Here is a 23,084-nt window from a genome sequence, read left to right on the forward strand (position 1 = left end):
ATTTTTATTAAATATTTTACAATTAATATTAATTAAAAAAGTTATATTAATTAGTAAGTTATAATATAAAAAAAATATTATTTATATTAAATATATTTACGTTATAACTACTTTTTTTATATATTTAAAAATATATTTCAATAGTGTATTTTATATATACTTTATATAAATATTTATTAAAGAATTTTAAAATTACTTATAAAATAATATTAATTTTTTTAAAATTTATATAAGTTTTATTAAATATTTGTTAAATATTTAATAATTATTAATTGTTTATAAATATAATATAATATAATATAAAAATTTCCAAAAAAACATATTACTTTAATACTATTAAATAATACCTTTATAATGTAATATATTTAAAAGTATATTAAAATTAAAATTTATTTATACTTATATTTAAATATTAAAAATTATTACTATACGTAAATTTAAAATAATAAATTTATATAAGTAAAAGTTATTAAATTTAATAAAATATATAATAAATATTTAATAATAATTAAAATAATTATTTTTAATTAAATAGCTCGTAAATATTAAAAAAATAATACGGTATATTTTAAAAAGTTTATTAAATCTTTAACGAAAGTGTTTAATAAAGACATTTCGTAATAGATTTATAATTTATAAATTATAATAAAAGATAAAAATTAAGTATATATTTGTTTTATATTTATTTTATATTTATTAAAATTTTATTAAATATTTTTTTAATATTTTAATAATAAGTTTCGGATATAAATAAAATATTATAATTTAGTAATTAACTTAATAAGTCATATATATAAAGAAATTTTATTTTGTTTTTTAAATTTTTTTTTTAAAAATTATTTTCTTATAAACGATATTATTACCGATTATAATTTAAAGCGGTTTTTATTAAAAGATTTTAAGTTTTAAAAAATAATTTTTAAAATGGAAAATTATTATAATATATTAAATATTATAATATTATAAAACCTTAAATATTATAAATATTTATTAAATTTTTTTAATATCTTTTATAAGTATTTACCGATTTTTTATATAGTTATTTTTTATATTAATAATAATATAAAATTAAAATATATGGATTACGAAATTATATTCCGATAATATTTTTTAATAAATAAAAAGTAATATTTTTAAGGATATTTAATAATTTATAAAAAATATATATACCCGTTAAGTTAACTTAAAAACCAATCGGAAAGCTTAATTTACCAAATAATATTTACAATTTATAAAATAAAAAATCTTAACTTAATATTAAGTAAGTTCTTAATTTTTTATTAAGTAACTTTTTTAATATTTATCGATTATTTTAGGAATTTTTTATAAAAATAATGCCTTTTAAGAATTTTTAAATAAATTTAAAAGTAAAATTTTAAATAATTTTTATTTATATTTTTTTAATAATAATATAATATGTTAGATCTTATATTAAAAAAAAGTAATTTATTTTTTAATAAGTTTATTACGTTTTACTATATAATATAAATAGGAATTAAATTATAAAAATAGTTTTATTAAGGTAAATATTTATAAAGTTATTAATAAATAGTTATAGAATATTTTATAAGTTAATTATTATAGTATATTTAAATATTTTACAATAATAATATTAATTTAATAATTATTATATTTTATAAAAAGTAAATTAAGTTTTTAAAGAGCGTTAAAAATAGGTTTATTTAAATAAATATGAATTTTAAATATTTGATTAATTTAAATAAATATGAGATTATATAAAATATTTTTAATTATTAAATGCGGAAAGGTATGTATATTTTACGAGTATTTTATAAATATTTATTAAATATTTATATAATATTAATTTATTTTTAACCGAAGTAATTGTTAAGGTGATAATTAATTTATAAAGTGTAAATATATATTTATTTATATATTAATATATATTTTTTTATATGAAAGATGTTTTTAATTACGAGTTAAGGATAAAGTATATTTATGGCGACGGTATTATTAATATTATTGTTAATTAAAAATAGGTAAATTTTTAAGGTAAGGTTTATTAAGGATTTATGAGGGATTTATTAAGTATTAATTTATTTTTAATTTAAAGATATTATTTATTTAAATGTGTTGATTTATAATAATGCGGTTAATTTTATTATTATATTTATTTAATATGCTTTTATTATATTTATTATGAGTGTAATATTTAGAAATTATTTAAAAAGGATTGTAATAAATATAAAAACTTTTTATATAATATTTTTATTTATTTATTAAAAGTTAAAATAATTAAAAAGTATAATAAAATCTATAAGAAGTTAAAGGGTATTTTATAAATCTTTATTAAGGTTTTTATTAATATTAACTTATTTTTTAAGAAAATAATAATTTATTAAAGAAATTTTAAGGTTAATTAATTAAATAAAATATTAATAAAAGGTTATTATTGTTTTAAGTTTTATTTAATATTATTTAAATATAAATCTTAACGATTAAGATTTTATAAGTGTTTATATAAATATTGTTAAATTATTTTATAAATTAAATTATTAATGAAGCGGTAAATATTACTTATTTTTTATAATAATTTAAGATAATGTTAAATAAGATATTTATTATATTTAATAAGTCGATATTTATAAAAATTTTAATGTTTGTTATAATTAAATTAATATATTATTTAAAATATATTAAAGAAATGTTATAAAAAAGAAAAGTAAGTTTATTAAATAATTATTAAATATTGTATAAGTATTTATTAAGGTTATTATTTAATATTATAAAAAGATAAAGTTTTAAAAAAAAAAGTTGTAAATTATATAATTAAAGAGGATTTTCTGGTATTTAACGTTTTAAAAAATATTTATATATTTTAAACTTTATTTATTAATTTTATAATATTAACATTGCGTTAAATATTAAGTTTTACCTTAAGGTTTAATAATTGAAAAATAAAAAAATTAAAAAGGTAAATATTTATTTAATATTTTACAGGTATTTAATAAATCTTTTTTAATTATTTATTAATAAGATTAAAAGAAATGTAGTTTAAAACGTATATAACGAAGCCACGCGTATAAAAGATAAAGCTTTTACGTGGCGTTAACGTAAGTTATTATTAAAAAAAAAGTAGTTTAAATTTAAAAAGAAATAAATAAAATTAATTAAGGATAAGTGGGTTTTTAAATAGGAAAGGTAACATGATAATAAAAAGGAATAAGTAAATTTATTATTCATTAATTTTATGGTTATAAATTAATTATTTTTAGAAAATTTTATATAAAATTTAATAAATATTTGGTTAATATTTAATAATTATTAATATAAAATATTATTTATTTTTTTATATAATAATTTTATTTAATTTAATAATTTATTTAATATATATATTTTTAATATTTATTTTAAAATATTATTTTAAAAAATTAAAATTTTTTATAAATCTTTAATAAATATTTATTAAATAATTAATTATATATTAAAAATATTAATAATATTTTATAGTTTTAAAAATATAATTTATTTATAAATATTTAAAAAATATTTAATAAATATTTAATAAATAATTAATAAACACTTTATTATTTTAATTATTTTATATTAAAGGTATTTTATTATTTAAAAGATATTATTAAATTGTTATAAAAAAATATTTAAAAATCTTTTATTTAATATTTATATAAATTTTATTTTTATTTATTAATTTTATTGTTAATAATTTTATAAATATTAAAATATTTATTATTTTACCTTTATTTATAATAAAAATACTTATTAAATATTAAAATAATATTTAGGTAGTAATTAGGTTTTTTATATTTTTATTTAAAGCGTTTATAATTATGTTTACTGTTACTTTATTAAAAGATTTTAAAAATTATACGGGTATTTTCGAACGGAAAGTTTATTATTTTAAATTTATTACATTACCATTACTTATAGATTTATTTTAATTAAGAATATATTTATTATTAATTGGATAATAAATATTTGGTGAAAGCTTTAATAAAGATTTTATAAAATTATTATTATTATCTTTAAAAATTATTTTAAAACTTTCTTTAAAATAAATTTTAAAACATATTTATAAGTAATAATAATATTTCCGGTTAAGTGGATACGTTATATATTTAGTTAAATATTTGATTAATATTTAATAAATAATTACTTATTATTTTTTTCCGCCTTTTAATAGCTTTAATAAACCTTTAATTTTTACACAATTATTTTTTTTATAATTATTATTAAAAATTATTAAATATTAATTAATTAAATATTTAATAAATAATTTAAAGTTATTTACATGCGGAGGTATTTTTTTTTAAGATTTAGTTATAAGTAGTGTAAAAAGATCTTTAACTTTAAAGATATTATAAAAACAATTATTTAATTAAGTAAGTGTTTAATTAATTAACCTAAGCTTTTTATTAATTATAAAAATCTTAATATATTCTTTAATTATATTTTAATAATTTAAATATTATATAAATATTTATCGAATAAAGGATAAGTATTTAAAAAATATTTATTAATTAATCGATAATAATTTATTATTATTAACCCGTTTATTTTATTTTTTATTAATATAATAAAAATATTTTTATTTTTTACTTAAATATAATAAAATTTAATATAACGTTTTAAGTTAATTTAATAAAATTGTTTATCTTATAATAATTTATAAATATATATTAAAGATTTAATAAATATTTTATAAAAAATATTATATAAAAATATAATTTAATAAACTTATTCGTATTATAATTTATATTAAAATAATAAAATAATTTTTTGTTTAAAATAGTTATTATAATTATATTTTAATTAAATATAAATACTTATTAATAATTAAAAAAATATTTATAATATTTACTTTTATATTAAAAAAAAGGTAATTATTTAGTTAAATCTTATAATTTAAATATTATATTTATTCTTATTATAACATATAAATATTTATTAAATAGTTAATAAATATATAATAAATACTTATTAATTAAGTTTTATATAAGGTATTTAAGGTAAGTAATATTTTAAAGAAAAATTAAATAACCTTAAATATTTAATAAATAATATAATAATAATTATAAAAAACCAAAAATAATACTAAATAAAATAAATATTTAATAAATATTAATAAATTAACTTATAATTAATATGTAAATGGTTAAATTAAACTGTATATTTTATTAAAACGGTAAAATATTTTTATAATTTTTAAAGGTTTTACTTTTTACTTAAAAAACGGGGTAAATAAAACTTTAAAAGATTTAATTGGTAAAATTTTATAAATTTTCATAGATTTTTATAAATTTTTATAAACCCTAGTTAAATACCTATTAAATACCCATTAAAAACTAATAATAATATAAATTTTATTTTATAAATTTATTAAACTTTTACACAAATTAAGTAATATTAGGTCTTTCACATAAGCTACCCCTATACAGGTTAGGTGGAGAGTGGGGCATAGGTCGGTTCACCTATTTCCCCATTAGAAAACACTTAACTTGGGCTCGGCAACTTAAGAGGCTGTTTGTAAACATAAGCGGTGCTTTACTTATGGCCCGTGACATCCTAGCACGTAAGCAGGCTTAAATTTACCTCGCTTATGGGGGGAGTTCCCACTATAATTTTGGCCAATCAGGGTTAACCTCAGGCTAATAAGTCGTTTTTTGTTTGTGGTCTCATGCTTATTAAAATGCTTACTGATTATTTTAAGATGAAGCTATTCCCAACCTCGTCGTCGCTATTGTTAAAATCATAAATAATATTTGCTAAATGCGCTATAATTACAGCGTACACCTTCACTAATATATCATTTTAACGGGTCATTAAGTGCGCTGTAATTTTTTCACTAAGTGCGCTATAGCTCTTTCACTAAACGCGCTGTAATTACAGCGCGTTTAGTGGGCAATAGCGCTGTAAAAAGCCATCAGCACAATTGATCAGCCTCGAAAAGCACCTCTATTGGTGCGTTTCAAATTCAGCAAAAATTCAGCGGTAGGTCTAAAGCCTATTGGATGGAAAAGGAAGTATTTTGTAGCACTCCACAAGCAAGATTATGGTGGGGATAAGTTAAGCAATACCTCCAAATGCATTGCTGATGCTTATGCTTACCCCCCGTAAGTTTTTTCATGCTTATGTTTACAAACAGCCTCTAAGCTACCTCCACTTCCCCAGCTTCAGCATAATCTGGGGTTAAGGCAAGCCCCCGTACCCCGGCATAACGCCTAAACTTGGCATGTCAGCGGTCTTAGCCCCTGATTTTTTACAGGCGCAAAAGCAGTAGGTAGTATGTATTGGCGTTGGGGTAAATCGTTAGCACCGTCGTGATATCCCTGGTCTACAATGGGGAAGATGGTCTACACTAGGGAAAACGCGTCGCCTAGCTCGTTGTATTATCCACCGACGGTTGGAGTCTCTGATATGATCAGCTCTACCTCCTCTGTCGCAACATATACGGTCAGATATTCACAAGGAAACTTCGCGGTAGAGATAATCTTAGATCAAGAGTTGGAGGTAGTATAGACGCCGAGGACATGTTGCAATGTACAACGGAGAGGAGAAAAGAGAAGCTCTGTCGCAGTAGTTGGCTTTTACAGGCGGTGAGAAACGACCAGGTTACCTGTTATATGTATGCTTACCATCGCCATAATATCATCGCCGTTGACGCACGTTGGTAATATGCACACAAGCCGGGGTCGTAGCCACAGACCGGTCGGGAACTTTCCGAGACCGGGAGTAAACTACGGATCGAGTGGATGAGAGTTTGGGCCATTGTTCGACTGGGCAGCGGGTGTTGCGGGTACACCTGCGCATGGTGTAGTGACAAGGGTCAAAGAAATGTTCGTGGGGCTTCCCCAATGTCTTCTGAGCGCACGGTCTACTGGCCCAACGCGGAGATTCAGGCTATGCGCTATGCGCATCATTCCAACCATGGTTTGCCATGGCGGCCGGTAGCTTTCGCAGTTTTCTAGTGTCTTAAAAATCTAGTAGCCGAGTGAGGAGAAGGTAATCCGTAGAAATAAAGGCTTTATAGCCCCCGTTGAAAATAGTCTTACATGCTTGTTGGAAATTTTTGTTCAACATCCCCCCTTCTTACTTGCCAAGCTATAGACTAAACGGGGACCGACAGGAAAAAATCATAAGCCATGGCGAGTTGGTATTCTCTCGGAATCGCCTTCTTCGCCGCGATGGGCACATTTCTCTTCGTACGTTTCTCTCTTTCTATCTCATTATTATATGTATGAATGAACCGCTATGTTAACCTACGATTTCCACAATAGGGATTCGACACTGGCATTGCCACAACCAGTGAGTCCTAAGCAGGAAAAATAGGGAGATCTCGCTGGGAAAGATCTGCTAACAAAGTACCTAACACTTAGCCATCGCGCATCAAAGTTGGATCGATTACATGCACCACCCTTCCAATGGCGTAACGGGAGCAGTAGTGGCCGTCTATATTGCGGGTGAAGCTGTCGGCGCCCTAGGCCAAACTTTTATAGGAGACAGGCTGGGTCGTATTCGATTTATGCAGCTGCTGTGCATCATTGTAACGATCGGCACGACGATCCAGACGGCATCAGTTAACATCGGAATGTTCTTAGCGGGTCGTGCCATTGCGGGCGTGGCTGTGGGTGCGATGGTTGCTACTGTGCCTATCTACCTGAGTGAGATCTCGGCACCAGATCAACGGGGCTTGATTGGAGGCATATCAGGATGTGGTATCTCCTTCGGCACTATGATGTCTAACTGGGTGGGTTTCGCATGCTCGTACGCGCCCTACGGTGCTACACAATGGCGCTTACCCCTGGGTATCCAAATTCCTTGGGGCGTCATTATGTTCATTGGTTTGGCGACGTTCATGCCCGACTCTCCGCGACAGCTCATCCGCAACGGTAAAATCGAAGCGGCCCGACGAGAGTTTGCCAAGGTCCGACGGGAGCTTCAGTCGCACGAAGTACACGAGGAGTTCGCCTTGATGCAGGCGCAAATCGAGTTCGAAATGACGCGTGAGATCAAATCATACCGCGAGGTTTTCACACTTTTCGGCCGCCGAGCCATGGTATCCATAGTCGTTCAAACTATGACAAGTCTTACTGGTATAAATGTTATACAATATTATCAGACGACACTTGCAAGTATACCCTTCTTTATTAGCTCGACCTTTTTCTCTTTATTTTATTGAAAAAAAGTTGTTTCAACCCCCAGCCTTGCTAAACTCTTATTATAGTATAAATCCCTAGGAATCCAACAGCAGACTATACTTGCGTTGGCAGGCGTATACGGAACAGTTGCCTTCCTATCAAACTCCATTACCACGCGATACCTGACAGATCAATGGGGTCGCCGAAAGATGATATTAGCAGGTCTGGCAGGTCTCGTATTAACCATGATATACTCGGCCGTGATGCAGCGCATTTTCCAGGATAGCGAAAACCGAGTGGGTAAAGGTTTCGCAGTGTTAGGTATATATTTATACGTGGCGTGGTACTATGGTGAGTAGGATTCCGAACCCCTTTTCTAGCTCTTATCGGAAGTATGAACGAGTGTTTCGATATTTCAGACGCGAGCCTGAGTCTAGCCCCTGAATTCCTTGTCAACCGCTCCAAATCCAGGATAATATTCTAACTTCAATGCTAAAGCAATGATCAACTCTACAACGTGGCTATACGGCGCGGAAGTATTGCCGGTTGCGCTGCGCAGCAAGGTGATGGGTCTTGCAGCAGCAGGTCATTTCATCGTCAACGTCGCCGTCACCGAAGCCGGTCCGAGCGCCTTCGCCAATATCCGCGAAAATTACTATTACGTCTTTGTCGGGTGCACGTTAATCTTCTTGGTCATTGCGTATCTCTATTTCCCAGAGACACGGCGAAAGACTCTTGAGGAGATTGCACAAGCCTTCGGCGATAAGGTTGTTCTTGTTGATGTTGATGAAGCCCGGATCGATGGGGAACAAGCCATACTAGCGGCACGAGATGAGGAAAATGGGAGCGTTACGAAGGCGGACGATATTAAGGGCCAAGCTACAGCATTAACCACGTCGACTGCTCATCCCTCACATGTCTCTGCATCATAGCCAATACTATCCCAGCATCATAGTTCAGACTTATATGAGCTATGAATAAAAAACAATGTGCTAATATGAGAATTGTCAGATTAAGCCCGTGCACTAAGGGCTTACGGACATCATTCAAATGATCTAAGGGGTATGTATATAAGGAGCATCTTTCTCACTATCTTATATTTTCCTTCCTTGGTCTTATATACTTGCGTACTAGGCCATCTCATGATATGCATAACCCCGAACCCGACCCCAGCCCCTTGTCCTAGATTCTACCCGTACGGGTTGAACACGGGTAACATGATATAAGGTACATTGTGTGTTAACCCTGGTCCCTAATCCCGCCTCTCAAAGCGTATCGACTATCCCGCTAAATTCATGACAACTATTCCGATACCAAGCATTTACTTCACGGAGGCGGAAATTATATTTCCAGGGGCTCTTTGCGTAAGCTTTATTCCACCTTCTTAGCAGCGTGGTTAGTCTCGTTAGCTCGAATGGCCTTGGAGACCTTGCGCTCGGGCGAAGTCCAGTAGATCTAACGAAGAACGTGTTAGTTATAGTTGAAACGAGATAGCATTTGTATGCATGGTTCAAAATTAGACTTACGTAGGCTTCAGCTGCCACGAAGTGCAGAATGATGGCTACATAACCCGACATGCCGAAGCAGTGGGAGTGGGCGGCAGCAACACCCACTGGGTCGTCGTCGAGGACGTATACACGAACAGCAACATGGCGGTTCGGGTCCTCTCCAGACCATTGAGGTGCGCACTCGGGGTACTTGGCTTGGTACTCGGCCATGGTGGCATTCTGAGCATCCATCAAGTACTCGATCTTGTCGCATGGTATGGCGACGTACCAGTTACCACTGTACGACATCATGATGGAAGTAGCCAACATGATAATTCGGAGGGTAATGACAGATCCACCCTAAAAGAGGAAACGAATTAGCACTTAGTACGAAGTTGGTTATACTCATCCAACAAGAATGAGCAGGGAAAGGGGTCATTATGGGAACGTACGTAAACCCAAGCGCGTAACATGTAGTCGCGGTGCTCTTGGATCCTGTGGTTCTTGGCGGCAACAATTCCCTTGTAAACCGCAGTAACGAAGATGATGAGCAACAGGAGGTTCATCGACTGGGTTTCAGTGCTGCCACCCATCGTATGCTTCAACATCGGTAGGGCGGAAAAGGCGCCGATGAGGGATAGAACGGTCGAAATCCAGCCGTTAATTCGGTGGAGCCAAAGAGCCTTGCGTCGGAAGATGGGAACAAACTGTCCGAAGGCGAGCAGAGCCGCAGGCAGGACACACCACAAGTGTGTTCTGATGGCGAGGCCACCGAGGGTGAGGTTCAGGTAGTAGAAGCACTCTCCAGGTGTGGCGGCTCCCATGTTACCCCTGGCCATTCCCGGACCACTGCAGAAGACGCCGTAGAAGTCGAGGTACGGTAACCGAGATATGGAAAATCCGAGCAGAACACCGCCAAAGACAGCCCATAGCCAGAAGTTGTAACTCTTCGAGAAGCCCACCGATCGGGCGATCTGGGTCACTACGCCGCCCCGCGGCTCGGTTGCTGACGCCGCCATGGCTGAAATGAAGCAGCTGGTTTCTGTATGGCGTTGTTTCGATAGAAGATCTTTCGACGCGTGTTACTTTGAACCGCGCAAACTTGAATCGAGTTTGAAGTTCTCGGAAATCCTTGAGTGTTGTTCTACGCACAATAGCAATAACCCTTCGGTGGAAGCTTCATCCTTTTATAAGTTAATGGGTTATCAATAGACTATCCACAGACTATCGACGGACTCGGAAGAGGCGCGGGTGTGAAGCCGAGCACCACTTACGGACACTTACGGAATTATGCAGCATGTTGTAGCGTGCTGCAGGACGTCTCACGACACAAGGTCCATCTCACTATCGGTACTGGTCAGCATGCATTCCAGCTCGCATAGATCATCCCACATTGGTAGCAACTCTGGTTACGTAGTATTATAGGCAATAAATTCTGTATCTGCAGATCTGCAATAAAGTGTCCAAACTCATGTATACCTACAGAAAATACGTTCTAGGCACCAAAGGCTTCAAATCCCAAGGTACTTCTTTCTTTAGTTGCCACTGTCGTCGTAACGTCGTATCTGTATGAGTTGTTTTGACATCTTTTTACACTTGTACGCTCACAACCTTCGGGTCTTTACTCTGACTAACATCGTGAACTACACAAATCGTATAGAACATGCATAATACCTAGTATCACGACGCCTCAGATCGAGAATCTATAGAATATTGACCAATCAGAATTAACATGATTATAAGCGCTTATACTATAATCAACTTAGTTAGTAGGGTCTGTATAGGGTCTGTACCTGAGGGACGTAGGAAGCGCGGGCATCGTCGGCCGCCCCTTGTACACCTAGGAGCGGACGTGGCGTGCGGGCATCGTCGGCCGTTCCTTGCATCCTCGATGTTTATTGGCATCACATGACTGAAGTAGCCACACATCCAATCCACTCAACGGGAACTACAACAGTATACAACAGTATAATTGGGACTATAATTGGGACTATAATTGGGACTATAACTGGGACTCTCACTAACCCGCGGGCGAGGCTTTGGATATTTTCCTTCTTGCCACGGCCCACTAGCAAAAAAAGCCGAACCGCCATGCCATTTCCAGAACCATGAACCGCCTCGTAACAGTCGGGTTATCCCGAGCCTCAGTCGTGGTAAGAGGGGGATGCGACACTCCCGTCTGCAGATAAGACGGAGCTGGAACAGGCCTAACCCATAACCAATCATGTTAGCAGTTTGGGCAGCACTGCCGATCTGCTTCCCCAACAGTTACCCGCATCCGTCCCACCTCTCGAGGCGTTAACATTTTCTGTAGATAGCCTGGCCTCCCCTCCCCTCATCCCACTCCTATCCCTATCCCGTCAAATCGTGCGGATCGAGATTTGATTTCTCAACTATTGACTGCGGAGGGCTCATAAAAGTAGATTAGCGTCATTATTGCGACTGCACATTGCCGAAATGGAAGCTCTGGCTGCAGGTCGGGCTGGTCAGCAACGTCCTCCAATTCGTCAGCATGGGATATAGGGTATTATCCGCATCAAAGGATATGTATGGAGCCGGCAACGAATCGAGCCAGTCAAACAAGGACGTCGAGTTTATCACCAGGGAGATGAAACGCCTAAATCTAAGCCTAGAGGAGGAATTCCCGACGCTGTGGATGACAGGTTAAAGAAGAGGCTCTACGGAGACTAACCGCGGAGTGCAGAAGGTGGTCTAACGATATGCTTGCACTGCTCAACCGTCTGAAGAACGAAAATCCCAACAGCAGGCTCGAGGCGTTCAGAGCGGCTTTGCGGAATCACAGGATGAGGCACGAGAGGGATCGACTTGAAAGAGGCCCCAACAGTTGTCGGAAGCAACTCGATCTCCAGATAGCTAGTATGTCTAGGTAGGTATAGTAGCGAGAAGGTTCTATGTATATGGAGATTCTACGGCATTAGTTGACCGGTTATGATTATGATAGGTCAGATATCATCAGAGGGCTTCAGGAATTGATCACGTCAGCGAATTCAACTAACCAAGATTTGATCAACATAGAGCATGCTATACCTAGAGTCTTTCCGGCAGTTGTTACCAGGGCAGGTAGCCAATATCGACTCTCAGTTCATAGAGAGGCTGCAGGATACCCTGCGCCTATCAGATGAAACTCTATTGGCATCTAAGCGAAAGCTACTCTTACATAGATGCTTTAAAGTATGAGGGGATGGAGGATCGATTCTATTATGTGGAGCTCGCCCACGCAACGACCCTTGAATGGATCCTTAAGGACGACCCTGGTCACGATAATGCATCCGCGGGGGATCTTAATGAAAGAAAGATGGACCGTTCAAATCATCATCAGCTAACTACCTATTTCAGAAACACGGTTCGAGAGCGTTTCACCAACTGGCTCCAATATGGAAATGGAATACCTATTTCACATATCCGGTAAACCGGGAGCAGGGAAGTCGACGTTGATGAAATTCCTATGTACCTATGAATCAGTTAACAAGACGCCACCTCGAGTACTGATCAAACGGGAAAGTTCTCGTATTCGCCAGGACTTTTTTTTCTGGAGGCTTGGTGGTGAGTGACACGCAAAAAAGTCTTATTGGACTCATTCGCTCTCTTCTTTATCAAGTTCTTTCCACCGCCCCAGATCTGATCCCTATTGCATTTGCCTCTTTTCTCTGGGCACAAACCAACTCGTATGGAAATGGTGGGGTCCGACTGGAGCTGGGCGAAATTGAACATGCACTTGAGACTCTCCTAACGAGCGAGGCAACTTTCAAAAGGCACAAATTGGTGTTCTTCGTTGATGGCCTAGATGAGTATCAAGGTCGCCACGTCGAGCTCGTCAACAAGCTTATTAGCTGGGCATCTCTAAATGCCGACAATCTTAAGATATGTGTTTCTAGCAGAGAATGGAACGAGTTCATGGTTGGATTTTCCGAATGCCCTCAATTGCGCATACATGATTGTACACGTCAGGATATCACTACGTTTGTTAGTGATCATCTCGAGGATGTTTCACATTTTCCAACATTGGTCGATCGCGAAGACATGAGATCTATTGTCAAGAAAATTGTGAATAAAGCGGAGGGAGTCTTTCTCTGGGTACGGCTTGTACTCACCGCCGTCGAGGATGGCATACTCAATGGCGATGGCCCCTCAGATCTCAAATCAAAAATCGACACATTCCCAAATGAGCTCAAGGCTCTTTACCAGCACTTATTTGACTCAATACACTCTATAGATCGTCCAAAGGTTTTCGAGGCTTTGAGAATGGTAAGAATAGCACAAGATATAAGATATAGCCCCAAATTGCCCTTACTCCGGTTCTTCTTTCTCAGCAAGGTTATGGACGATCAAAACTACGCGATAGAAATGGAAATTGGGCATATGTCGGACGAAGATATTACACGGATACTGAAGATCACTCGGAGGCAGATATATGGACGCTGCAAAGATCTCCTGGATGTTTGCCCAATAAAGAAAGATACCAGTCTTCCGAACCTCAGCCTCTACCAGATGATGGCGAAGTAACATTCATGCATAGTACTACATATGAGTTTCTAGAGGAGGATCACATAAAAGAGGCCATAAATCATACCGTAGGTCATGTCGACTTTTTCGATCGCACCTGTCAGACTTTCCTCGCATTTACCAAGTTCGCCGAGTAAGCTTGGTACTTGCATGGCGAAAAGAAGTATTCCGGTCCCCTTTTCGATCAGGAGCTAGGCTCTATCTTGTCCTTTGCCGCGTTTAAGACTCCCGTCTTCCTTTCTGATGGCGGCACACGCCAGCGCCATGATCGTTTCCTTAAGTTCTTGACAGAGCTCGAAATAATAGTAGCTACGATAAGATTGCAGTCAAAGCCAATATTGAACTACGCGTCCATTAGCATAACCGCAGGTTACAACAGAAGAGGCATTTATTATGATCGCACTGAACCAGATACCAATATTCAAATCTTTGCAATATGTTGGCAATTACATGAGTTCATTCGAGCGGCTGACCCAAGTTATTTGATGTCGACTGTCAGCAAAATCGCCCCAATTGAAGAGGATGACATTGGTTACCACACTTCCCCGATGAGGCTCTGCTATACTCGACAATGTAGAATGCTTGAATTGTGCTTCTCGCGAGGAATTTCTCCCAACTACGTCAGCCCAAAAGTCGAGGGGTCACCTGGACTTGGATTTCAGGGGCTATCCTTATTCGAATTAATACTCCGGACGTATATATTTGGTTATGGATACATCATTCAGTATTATTTCCAAGCTCTGTTTATTGGAACATTTATAAACTCATTGCGTTTACTTGAACTGTGTCTTCGTCATGGCGCAAAGGTGCAATTTAGATTACGTTTTGGCCCTGTCTGCCGTGACAAGCGCAATAACGAAGTCGTTTTCAAAGTCAGAGCAGAATATACTAGTTTTATAGACGATTATTTATCCTGGGGGTTTGTGTCAAGATCGTGCGCCCTTGCAACTTTTGCAGAAACAGCGGAATTGGGAGATTACCTAGGTACTCTTCGAGATCTCGTAAAATCTATTCCCATGGCATCATAACCACAACAAAGAACAGGAAGAATACGAGGTGATATCGGATCCATGATTTTAGTCATACGATATTCTTAGCTTAACCATATGCCGTATAGATGATAAATAGGAACCCTTTCTAAACCTGCATGTTGGTGAGAATACCCGTAGAAGATAAATTTATCAGCTCTATGATGACTATTAATAGGTATCTAAACACTCGCATGTCGAATTCTTCATCTCGTACTTTACCTTCATATAACGCGCATATAACATTATGTAAACATCTTCTATTAGCGTACCGGCAACCCCTCAAGTAAACTTATAACCGGAAGTCTAACAAATATATACTCATTCCGGATCCCTAAAATAAGCCGTATATATTAAGGAAAGGGGATGATACAGGGACATTTTACTAAGCAAGAGCGGATAGTCGTTCCTTACCTCCGTATCCGGGGTTGTCTATAGCCTGCAAGTGCTATGTTAGTTCCGGCTGCCTTCCGCGCCCTCTAGTCTCCACACCCCGAACGACCTCCGATTAACGCCGTTAGGACCCACGATACCACAAACAGTAAACCGACTAGCCAAAAAACGACACGGCCACAGCGAAAGATTTACCTAAAAAGTGCAGATGCGATGCCGTTAGTTACGACTTATGACCCCCATACATACTTTAAAGTATCCATCCCCTGTATCATGGCCCCCGCCTCTGCTGACAACATTTCTGTTGGCTCAAACACCTCATGGCCAGTGTACATACACTCTTCTCTCTTTGCTCTTAATATAGTAATATTGTAGACTGATCAATCGGTTGAAAAGTGCGTTGATTATCGTATGTAAGTCTGGTGGCCTTGCAGGCCCTACTTATATTAGCACACATTAACACGGCCCTAAAATCAGGTAGGTGACGTGGAATACACCTGAGTCACTTCTAACAGATATAAAATAATAGGTATCGTATTTCAGCTTCGATTAGATATTTTTTTCGAATTTAAATCCGCAATAGCAAATTTTTAGGGGGACATTGGACATTATAGGTAAACGGAAAACATGCAGCGATTCGGTTCATTCCAAAAGCCCCCGGGCTATGTCGTCGCCAGCATTATCTGCTCTTTGGGTGGTTTCCTATTCGGCATCGACACCGGCATCATCGGCCCTGTTACCGTAATGGAGGACTTCACAGCATATGTCGGCAACCCTTCCCCGACAATACACGGTCTAATAGTCTCTTCCATCCTGATCCCCGCTGCGATCTCATCCTTCTTCGCTGGGAGGGTAGCAGACGTGCTTGGCCGCCCCTATGCGATTGCTATTGGTTCTCTTATTTTCGGCGCCGGCGCCGCTCTCGAAGGCGCCTCGATTCACATTGCCATGTTTATAGTCGGCCGCGTCATTGAAGGAATCGGCGAAGGCCTCTATCTTAGCGTGTTAGTAGTGTAAGTCAGACTACCGTCATATATACCTAAGAATAAATAGCGTCTCATCCGGAATCTAGTTATATCTGCGAAATATCTCCGCCGAGATCTCGCGGCGCTCTGACTACCGGGCCCCAGTTGCTCACCACTCTTGGATTAGTCGCGGGGTTCTTCACCTGCTACGGCACTGCTAATATCCAGTCATCATTTTCATGGCGTCTACCGTTTATCTTACTCGCCGCTTATTCCATTGCATTCTCCATCGCCGCTCTTACGTGGCTTCCTGCGTCTCCGAGATGGCTTACACTTCATGGGAAGACGAAAGAAGCATCTGCGGCCTGGGAAAAACTTGACGTCCCTAATGCTGATCGAGAGAAGATTCTCGGCCAATATGATGCTTCGGTGGTGGAAACCGCTATCCCTGATGCAAGTGGCGACACAGTTGCTGTGCACGTTACTTCTACCACCGCTGCTACTTCGAAGTCGAAGAAGACGAATTTTCTCGATGTGCTCTCCTCGGACGCTCGCCCACGTCTCTTCTTGGCAGTCTTCCTTATGGGTATGCAGCAACTGAGTGGCATCGACGGCGTTCTTTACGTAGGTTATCCTCCAGCTGTAAAATGTATTTTTATCAAAATGTAGAAGCTAACCCTGCTCTAGTACGCACCCCTCCTTTTCCAACAAGCCGGTCTATCCTCGAACGAGTCCACGTTCCTCGCCTCAGGCGTCTCGGCCATCGTTATCTTCGCCGTCACCATCCCAGCTGCTATCTTGGCAGACAAGTGGGGTCGGCGCGCGAACACCATCCTCGGTGGTCTGGGTATGGCCATAACCATGTTCCTCAGTATGTAGATTCGAGCCTTCCGTAAGGGGCCGAATATTGGATTTATCCCCTAAGCCACACTTGAGCATCCCTAGTCTCTTCAGATAAGTACCTAATTACTAACCCCTATACCCCTAGTGGGCTCATTATACGCAGGGGACGCAGTCCATGCCAGCACCGGTGCCGGGCGGTGGGTGGTAATAGTATGCATCTACGTATTCGCGGTGATCTATTCGCTATCATGGGCAGTCGGAGTCAAGATCTACGCAGCGGAGATCCAGCCGCAACGGACCCGAGCGTCCGCGACTAGCATCGCCCACGGCAGCAATTGGTTGAGCAATTTCCTAGTGGCGCTTGTGACGCCCACACTGCTCGCCCGCACCAGCTACGGGGCGTACTTCTTGTTTGGCGGCTGTGCCCTGCTCACTGCCGCCGTGTGCTTCATCTTCATGCCTGAGACTCGCGGTCTGAGTCTTGGCGAGATTGACCAGGCGTTCACGCGACAAGCCACCCGGGTCAGTGCGCTGAGAGGGTTCGCGAAAGGTCTCCGGAAGAAGGTACGTGTTCGCGAGGGAGTGCCGGCTCCGGTCGGCATGGATGCTTGATGCTTGATTAAGGTAAGAGTCGGACAGGCGCTTGGCATATAACACATTTCGCCTTCCCTCTCTAGATTGGCACTGGATATAAACAGGTACTGTTGGCAGGTGGCTCACGTCACGATCGTGAGTCACAGTTATAGCATCAAGGGAAGGAATGAGGCCCCTAGGGCCCCCCAGGGCCAATTATATAAACAGACGAGGTCCCGTAGTCCTTTTAGATTCAACAACGCTTCCGCAATACAAGACCAGTTCCACAGGTACTTAAGAACCGGGGTTTAGGACAAGAATATTAGAAATATTAATATTGGAATCAGAACTCATATATACGAGGTTGTTTAGATAGAGAGCCTTAGGTTCTAGATACTTAAGAGGATATAAACAGGAACAAGTTTATAGTAAAACTTGTTTAAAAGAAAAAAAGTCCCCACGGACAACCAATACGACAAGAAAGAATCAAAATCAGCTAATTTACATACCTACAATAGACTAAAACGTTTAAAAGACCCATTGCTTGACCTTACCAACCGCGAATGATTAAATCAAAGCTCAGGGATGTCTGTCAGATTCAGTATGATACAGAGTAGCTCATACAGCTACATGCGTGATGGTAAAATAAAAAGGTAGCGTGTGGGTGTGCTGGGGGAGAGCTATGTACATGGCGTGCATCTCGGGTGCCCTGTCGATCGATCCTGCGTGACTCATCCATATGCCATCCTGTCTGTCTCCTCAGTCGTGGTCCATCCATCCAGATATATGCAAGTCGTACCAAAAAAAATAATATCATTAGCAAGAAAACGAGCCAAATATGGAACCATGCCCACTCGCGAATGAATATTCATCGACATCCCTCCGAGAAAACGCCTCCATGCCCTATCGTACGCCGCGCACCCTCCTTTGGGTTCCAGGCCGGGTCTAAGGAAAATCTGAAAGGAAAACCGGATATCCCGCTAAATAGGGTATAGAATAAGGGTGGAAAACGTCAATCAAACACTACTTTACTACTTTTCCGAAAGGGTAAATGATGAGAAGAGTATGACCATGGCTAGTCAGAATAAAAGCAGAAAAGCTCCCAATGTATAGTTTCTCTAACGCTCCATACTCTCTGGGCTCATCATGCCATTGTCCTCTTTATCCGTCTGGCTGTTATTGCCTTGGCTTTGCGTGCTCCCGACACGCTCCATAGGAGGAGCAGCAGGAGGTAGAGATGAACCATTCGTAAGGCTGCCGCTACCGCTGGGCATAGACAGACTCTTCATCTTCTTCGAGCCACCCTTTTCAGGACTGTTATTTGCTGCCTTGCTAGCTTCGGCTGCTTGGGCCTCTAGTTTCTTTCTCTTTTTGTTAATGGCATTCTGCTCTTTGGGGGGTCGCTTCTGTGGTGAAACAATCTTGCCAGTAGCACCAAGACGTGGCCGAGGTCGTCGTTGCTTGACAGGCAAGTCTTCATCTTCCACCAAAGGTGAGTCGCCATTAGCGTGCAGCTTAGCGAGGAAGAAGTTCTTGACAAGGCCGATCTGCTCCTGGATATTCTCCTTGGTGATGGGTTCAGGAGGCGAGAGATCCTCGAAGAGGACCTCATCGGAAGTACCTTGCGTCGGATTCTGGACCTGGTATTGGCTGCGAACCCTCGATTGAAGGAGATGGAGAGGAACCGAGAGCACACCGCCCATTTCCCCGGCAAGGCCGAGTTCTTTGAATCCAAAGAAATCTTCGCCAAGTTCCTCAGCGAAATCACCACCAATGAACTGCTCGCTTCCATCGTTAAAGGCGGCGGCCCCGTCCTGTCCCACCTCGGTCACTGCGGGACGCAAAAGATCACCCAAGTGAGACTTCATACGCTCGTGAATGCCGACTAGTTTATGCCCAAGCCTCTCGACCTCGTCCTTGGCATAACTCTCAAGAGATTCAATCGAGTAGCCACTCTCATTGAGCGTATGGAGTAGAGCCTCTTCAGGGGTATAACGGGATCGAGCTGTTATCCCACGTTGAAGGTCTTCGGGAGAAGGGTCTTTCTTTTCAATCTCTGTGTAGCTTTTGACAGTCTGTACCACCTTCCCGAAGTAGTCAGCAGCAATGTCAGTAATAGCATCCATGGCGGACGGTTGGAGTTCTTCAAAGCCCGCATGGTAAAAGATCTTCGCAACGGACCGTTGCATCCCCGCTCTGCAAACCTCGGGCGCCATTACAATGTTATCGCCACACGTAACATGCGGTTCAACATCGGCTTCCAGAAATGGCTCGGGGTTATATTTCGGAAACTGGTTCGCATATACCTAAGAGACATTGGTTAGTTACTGATGCAAGTACGATGTGATGAAAATGTAGTCTGTACCTGAGTCTGCAGCTGCATCTGCTTTATAACGCCAATTTTTGAGCAAATCTTTCTCGTCTCCTGCATCTGCCGAATGTTGGCATCGAATTTCTGCGTCAGGTTACTCTTAGGGGCTGTGAAGTAACCCGGCGGCAAGGCTTGGAGAAATTCTTCATGCTGGTTGATGACATGGCCTTCGGCGTCCTCCACCCACTGGAGGGCTGGCGGAACGTCAGGTACAATGCTTTGGATGTCATAATAATCGGGGATAGTCTTTTCTTCATCCTCTTCCATACCCTCTGCGAGAGTTTCGGTTGCCTTTGCTTCTTTGCTTTGACTGGCTGATGGGTCCTGAGTATAGCCAAATAAGCCCATGGCTTCCGCCTGTTGCCGACCGCGTAGGAATCGACGCATCCCAGCCTTGGTTCGAAGCAATGCAGGCTCATCGACATTCAACTTGTTATTGTTAAAAAGTTGAAATCGACTCTTGGTGATTAGCGCGCGGTCTTTCTTGGTCACTTGCTTCCAGATTTTGTGTTCCTCATCTTCATAGGCTTGTTGGGCGGCTTCATTCAGCGCCTGTCCTAATACCATGCCGTTTAACTCCGGGCCATCGATATCCATCGCATCCGCGTTGCTACCCATGCCTGAAAGACCGTTAAGCCCACTGGGTGTCATAGAGCCCGCAATAGGAGGTGTTCCAAACCCGTTACTCCCATCGAGTTCGGAGCCTTCTCTATGAGCTTTTGCCAACAATCCGTTCAGCTGCAACACTGGCTTCTGTTCTACGCCGGGAGTCATTTCCTTCTGGCTAGAATGAGTTTTTCTAGCTTTCGATCCCTTCGCTCCGCCGGTGATCCGGCCGCGAGACGACATTATCGGCTCGTCGTCAGAATCGTCACCGCCGTCATCATCACCACCATTCTGCTTCCGCCTCTCTTCAGCCTCAACTTCAGCACGAGGGCGGATGACAAGATCCGGGATCAATGGAATGAGCTTCTCGGCCTCTTTGCGCATCCCGTTGGCCATTCGCCTCAACGGGTGGCCCATGTCTTGGTTGTAGCGCAGACAGTTGTCCCAAATTAAATTAAGGTCTGTAACGAAATCGGACTTAGACTTGTAAGTCAATGACTTTAGTTTTTTAGTCATCGTGCCGAGATCCATGGGCTGCTTGATGACTTTACAGCAGTGTCAGTTAGCGTAGTTGAGGCTCGGTGGTCGCGCGAAACTTACAATTATAATAATCGGGAGCGTCTTTTTTATTAACCCTCTGGAGGAATGGGGTCGAATATTCGGTATGAGCCTTGAGTTCAGTCAAGACCTTTTCTAAGGCCTCGTATAGCTCCTCCTGGTTAACGTTCTCTTCGCTGGCCCACTTGCTTCTATTTTTACGGACTTCGTTCATAAGGAGGCGCAACTCGGCATCTGATGCGCGCACCATGTCGCGCTTCATATCTATGCGCGCAATAAGATGTTTGAGGGTTAAACTGGATGCGCCCAGGTTTGCGCTACTGAGCGATCCATGATTTTCTCCAGACGTGCCTCCGCTCGTATTGCCGCCGGTATTCTTATCCATTTCAGCCTGAAGCTGCTTTTCAGATTCTTCAAGCTGCTGTTGCTCCAACATAGCAGCCCGATCATTCTCAAGTGTATAGAAGGTAGTGTAGAAACTACGCTTGGCAGCCTCTTCGGTATCTTTCCGCGCTTCTTCTAACTGCTTGCGCGCGTCTTCAGAATTGCTAGCTTGCGCCTGCGATCCATGCGACCCCGACTGACTATCATCTTTCGTTCTATCGTCAAGTTTATAAGGCGACGGCACGGACGCGATAGGGGAGCTTCCTGACTTAGAAGGGGATGGGAGGCCTTTCGCGGCGGAGGTGGCGGAGGCAACTTTAGATTTAAGCGAAGATATATTAGTAGAATTATTAATATCTTCATCATCTTCATCGTCTTCCTCATCATCGTCCCCATAGTCGTCTTCGTCGATCGTTCTTTTGAGTCTCTTGGCAGGACGTTCTTGTACGGCGGTATGGTCGGTAGTTGGGGGAGGGGCCGTAGAGGGTGTAACTGGTCGCCTCCATGATTCTATGGCGGCACGATTAATAGAACCATCCGGGGCGAACATCTGCGCAAGGCGAGCTTCATTTTGATGAAGCAATTCGCGAAAGTGGGCCCTCACGCGGTCCTCATCGATATCTGATGCCTCAGGCACCGACGCGGCGGAATTATCCATAACATCGTTGGATTGCGTTGGAGCATCAGTAAGATTATGGAAGGGACGTTTGCCAAATACTTGATGATGTTGCGGTGGTGGCCAGGCATGCTGGCCGTTCATCATAGACATGATGGCCTTATGGGCGTGTTAGAGTGATGAAATGGTGGCGGGAGCCATGCGGGAAGAAATTACAGTCGCGTCGATTCGGGAATAGGGGGTTTAAGGGCCCTAAATTGACAGTATTGAATTGAGCGACATCGAATTAGATGAAAGAAGTTGTTTTAGAAGAAAACTTGATAAAAATGGTGATGGCTTGATGCGTCTTGTTCAAGGCGATTTCGCGTATTTTCTAAGGGTGAGGTTATGGCGAAGGAGGTTTTGAGCGGATCCCTGGTACTATGACTTGATGGGGTACCGGGGTACAAAAATGCCGTAGGTTTAGACATGTACTCAGATGTTTAGGTACCTAGTGCCTATTACAATGAATTATCCATCACTTGTGGTACATGCTATCCTTTGCTTTTACAGTAATAACTTTAAGTACCTAACCTTACCAATCCATGTCTGTGCCCCTGAGAAACCGCCGTAAATGGTC

At 39.1% G+C, this 23,084-nt stretch overlaps 6 protein-coding genes across 6 annotated transcripts; 4 read left to right on the forward strand and 2 right to left on the reverse strand.

Annotated features, from left to right (window-relative positions):
* Window positions 1-6,918: 6,918 nt before the first annotated feature.
* On the forward strand, window positions 6,919-9,065 carry F5Y00DRAFT_237494 (putative MFS monosaccharide transporter). The gene is made up of 5 exons (XM_048007823.1): window positions 6,919-7,181; window positions 7,257-7,284; window positions 7,356-8,107; window positions 8,204-8,468; window positions 8,616-9,065. The coding sequence occupies exons 1-5, from the start codon at window positions 7,122-7,124 to the stop codon at window positions 9,047-9,049; spliced, it is 1,539 nt and encodes a 512-aa protein (XP_047864664.1). The 5' UTR covers window positions 6,919-7,121; the 3' UTR covers window positions 9,050-9,065.
* A 310-nt stretch (window positions 9,066-9,375) lies between these two features.
* On the reverse strand, window positions 9,376-11,490 carry F5Y00DRAFT_269968 (uncharacterized protein; the record flags this gene model as incomplete). The annotated part of the gene is made up of 5 exons (XM_048012526.1): window positions 9,376-9,572; window positions 9,644-9,964; window positions 10,057-10,646; window positions 10,707-10,788; window positions 11,398-11,490. The coding sequence occupies 5 exons, from the start codon at window positions 11,488-11,490 to the stop codon at window positions 9,489-9,491; spliced, it is 1,170 nt and encodes a 389-aa protein (XP_047864665.1). The 3' UTR covers window positions 9,376-9,488.
* Window positions 11,491-11,588: 98 nt separating this feature from the next.
* On the forward strand, window positions 11,589-12,627 carry F5Y00DRAFT_237497 (uncharacterized protein). Its single transcript, XM_048007824.1, has one exon. The coding sequence runs from the start codon at window positions 12,325-12,327 to the stop codon at window positions 12,493-12,495; it is 171 nt and encodes a 56-aa protein (XP_047864666.1). The 5' UTR covers window positions 11,589-12,324; the 3' UTR covers window positions 12,496-12,627.
* A 38-nt stretch (window positions 12,628-12,665) lies between these two features.
* Window positions 12,666-13,379, forward strand: F5Y00DRAFT_237498 (uncharacterized protein). The gene has a single exon (XM_048007825.1). It carries the CDS (start codon window positions 12,744-12,746, stop codon window positions 13,032-13,034), a length of 291 nt encoding a protein of 96 aa, XP_047864667.1. The 5' UTR covers window positions 12,666-12,743; the 3' UTR covers window positions 13,035-13,379.
* A 2,797-nt stretch (window positions 13,380-16,176) lies between these two features.
* Window positions 16,177-17,969, forward strand: F5Y00DRAFT_262209 (general substrate transporter; the record flags this gene model as incomplete). Its single annotated transcript, XM_048011342.1, has 4 exons — window positions 16,177-16,562; window positions 16,622-17,138; window positions 17,202-17,385; window positions 17,503-17,969. 4 exons carry the CDS (start codon window positions 16,177-16,179, stop codon window positions 17,967-17,969), a joined length of 1,554 nt encoding a protein of 517 aa, XP_047864668.1.
* A 928-nt stretch (window positions 17,970-18,897) lies between these two features.
* F5Y00DRAFT_81043 (uncharacterized protein) lies at window positions 18,898-22,872 on the reverse strand. The gene is made up of 3 exons (XM_048014174.1): window positions 21,508-22,872; window positions 20,296-21,452; window positions 18,898-20,236 (listed from the first exon to the last, which is right to left on the reverse strand). Exons 1-3 carry the CDS (start codon window positions 22,616-22,618, stop codon window positions 19,049-19,051), a joined length of 3,456 nt encoding a protein of 1,151 aa, XP_047864669.1. The 5' UTR covers window positions 22,619-22,872; the 3' UTR covers window positions 18,898-19,048.
* Window positions 22,873-23,084: the final 212 nt, after the last annotated feature.

Source organism: Daldinia vernicosa, assembly GCF_022497035.1.
Source record: "Daldinia vernicosa strain CBS 139.73 unplaced genomic scaffold F5Y00scaffold_24, whole genome shotgun sequence".
NCBI lineage: Eukaryota > Fungi > Ascomycota > Sordariomycetes > Xylariales > Hypoxylaceae > Daldinia > Daldinia vernicosa.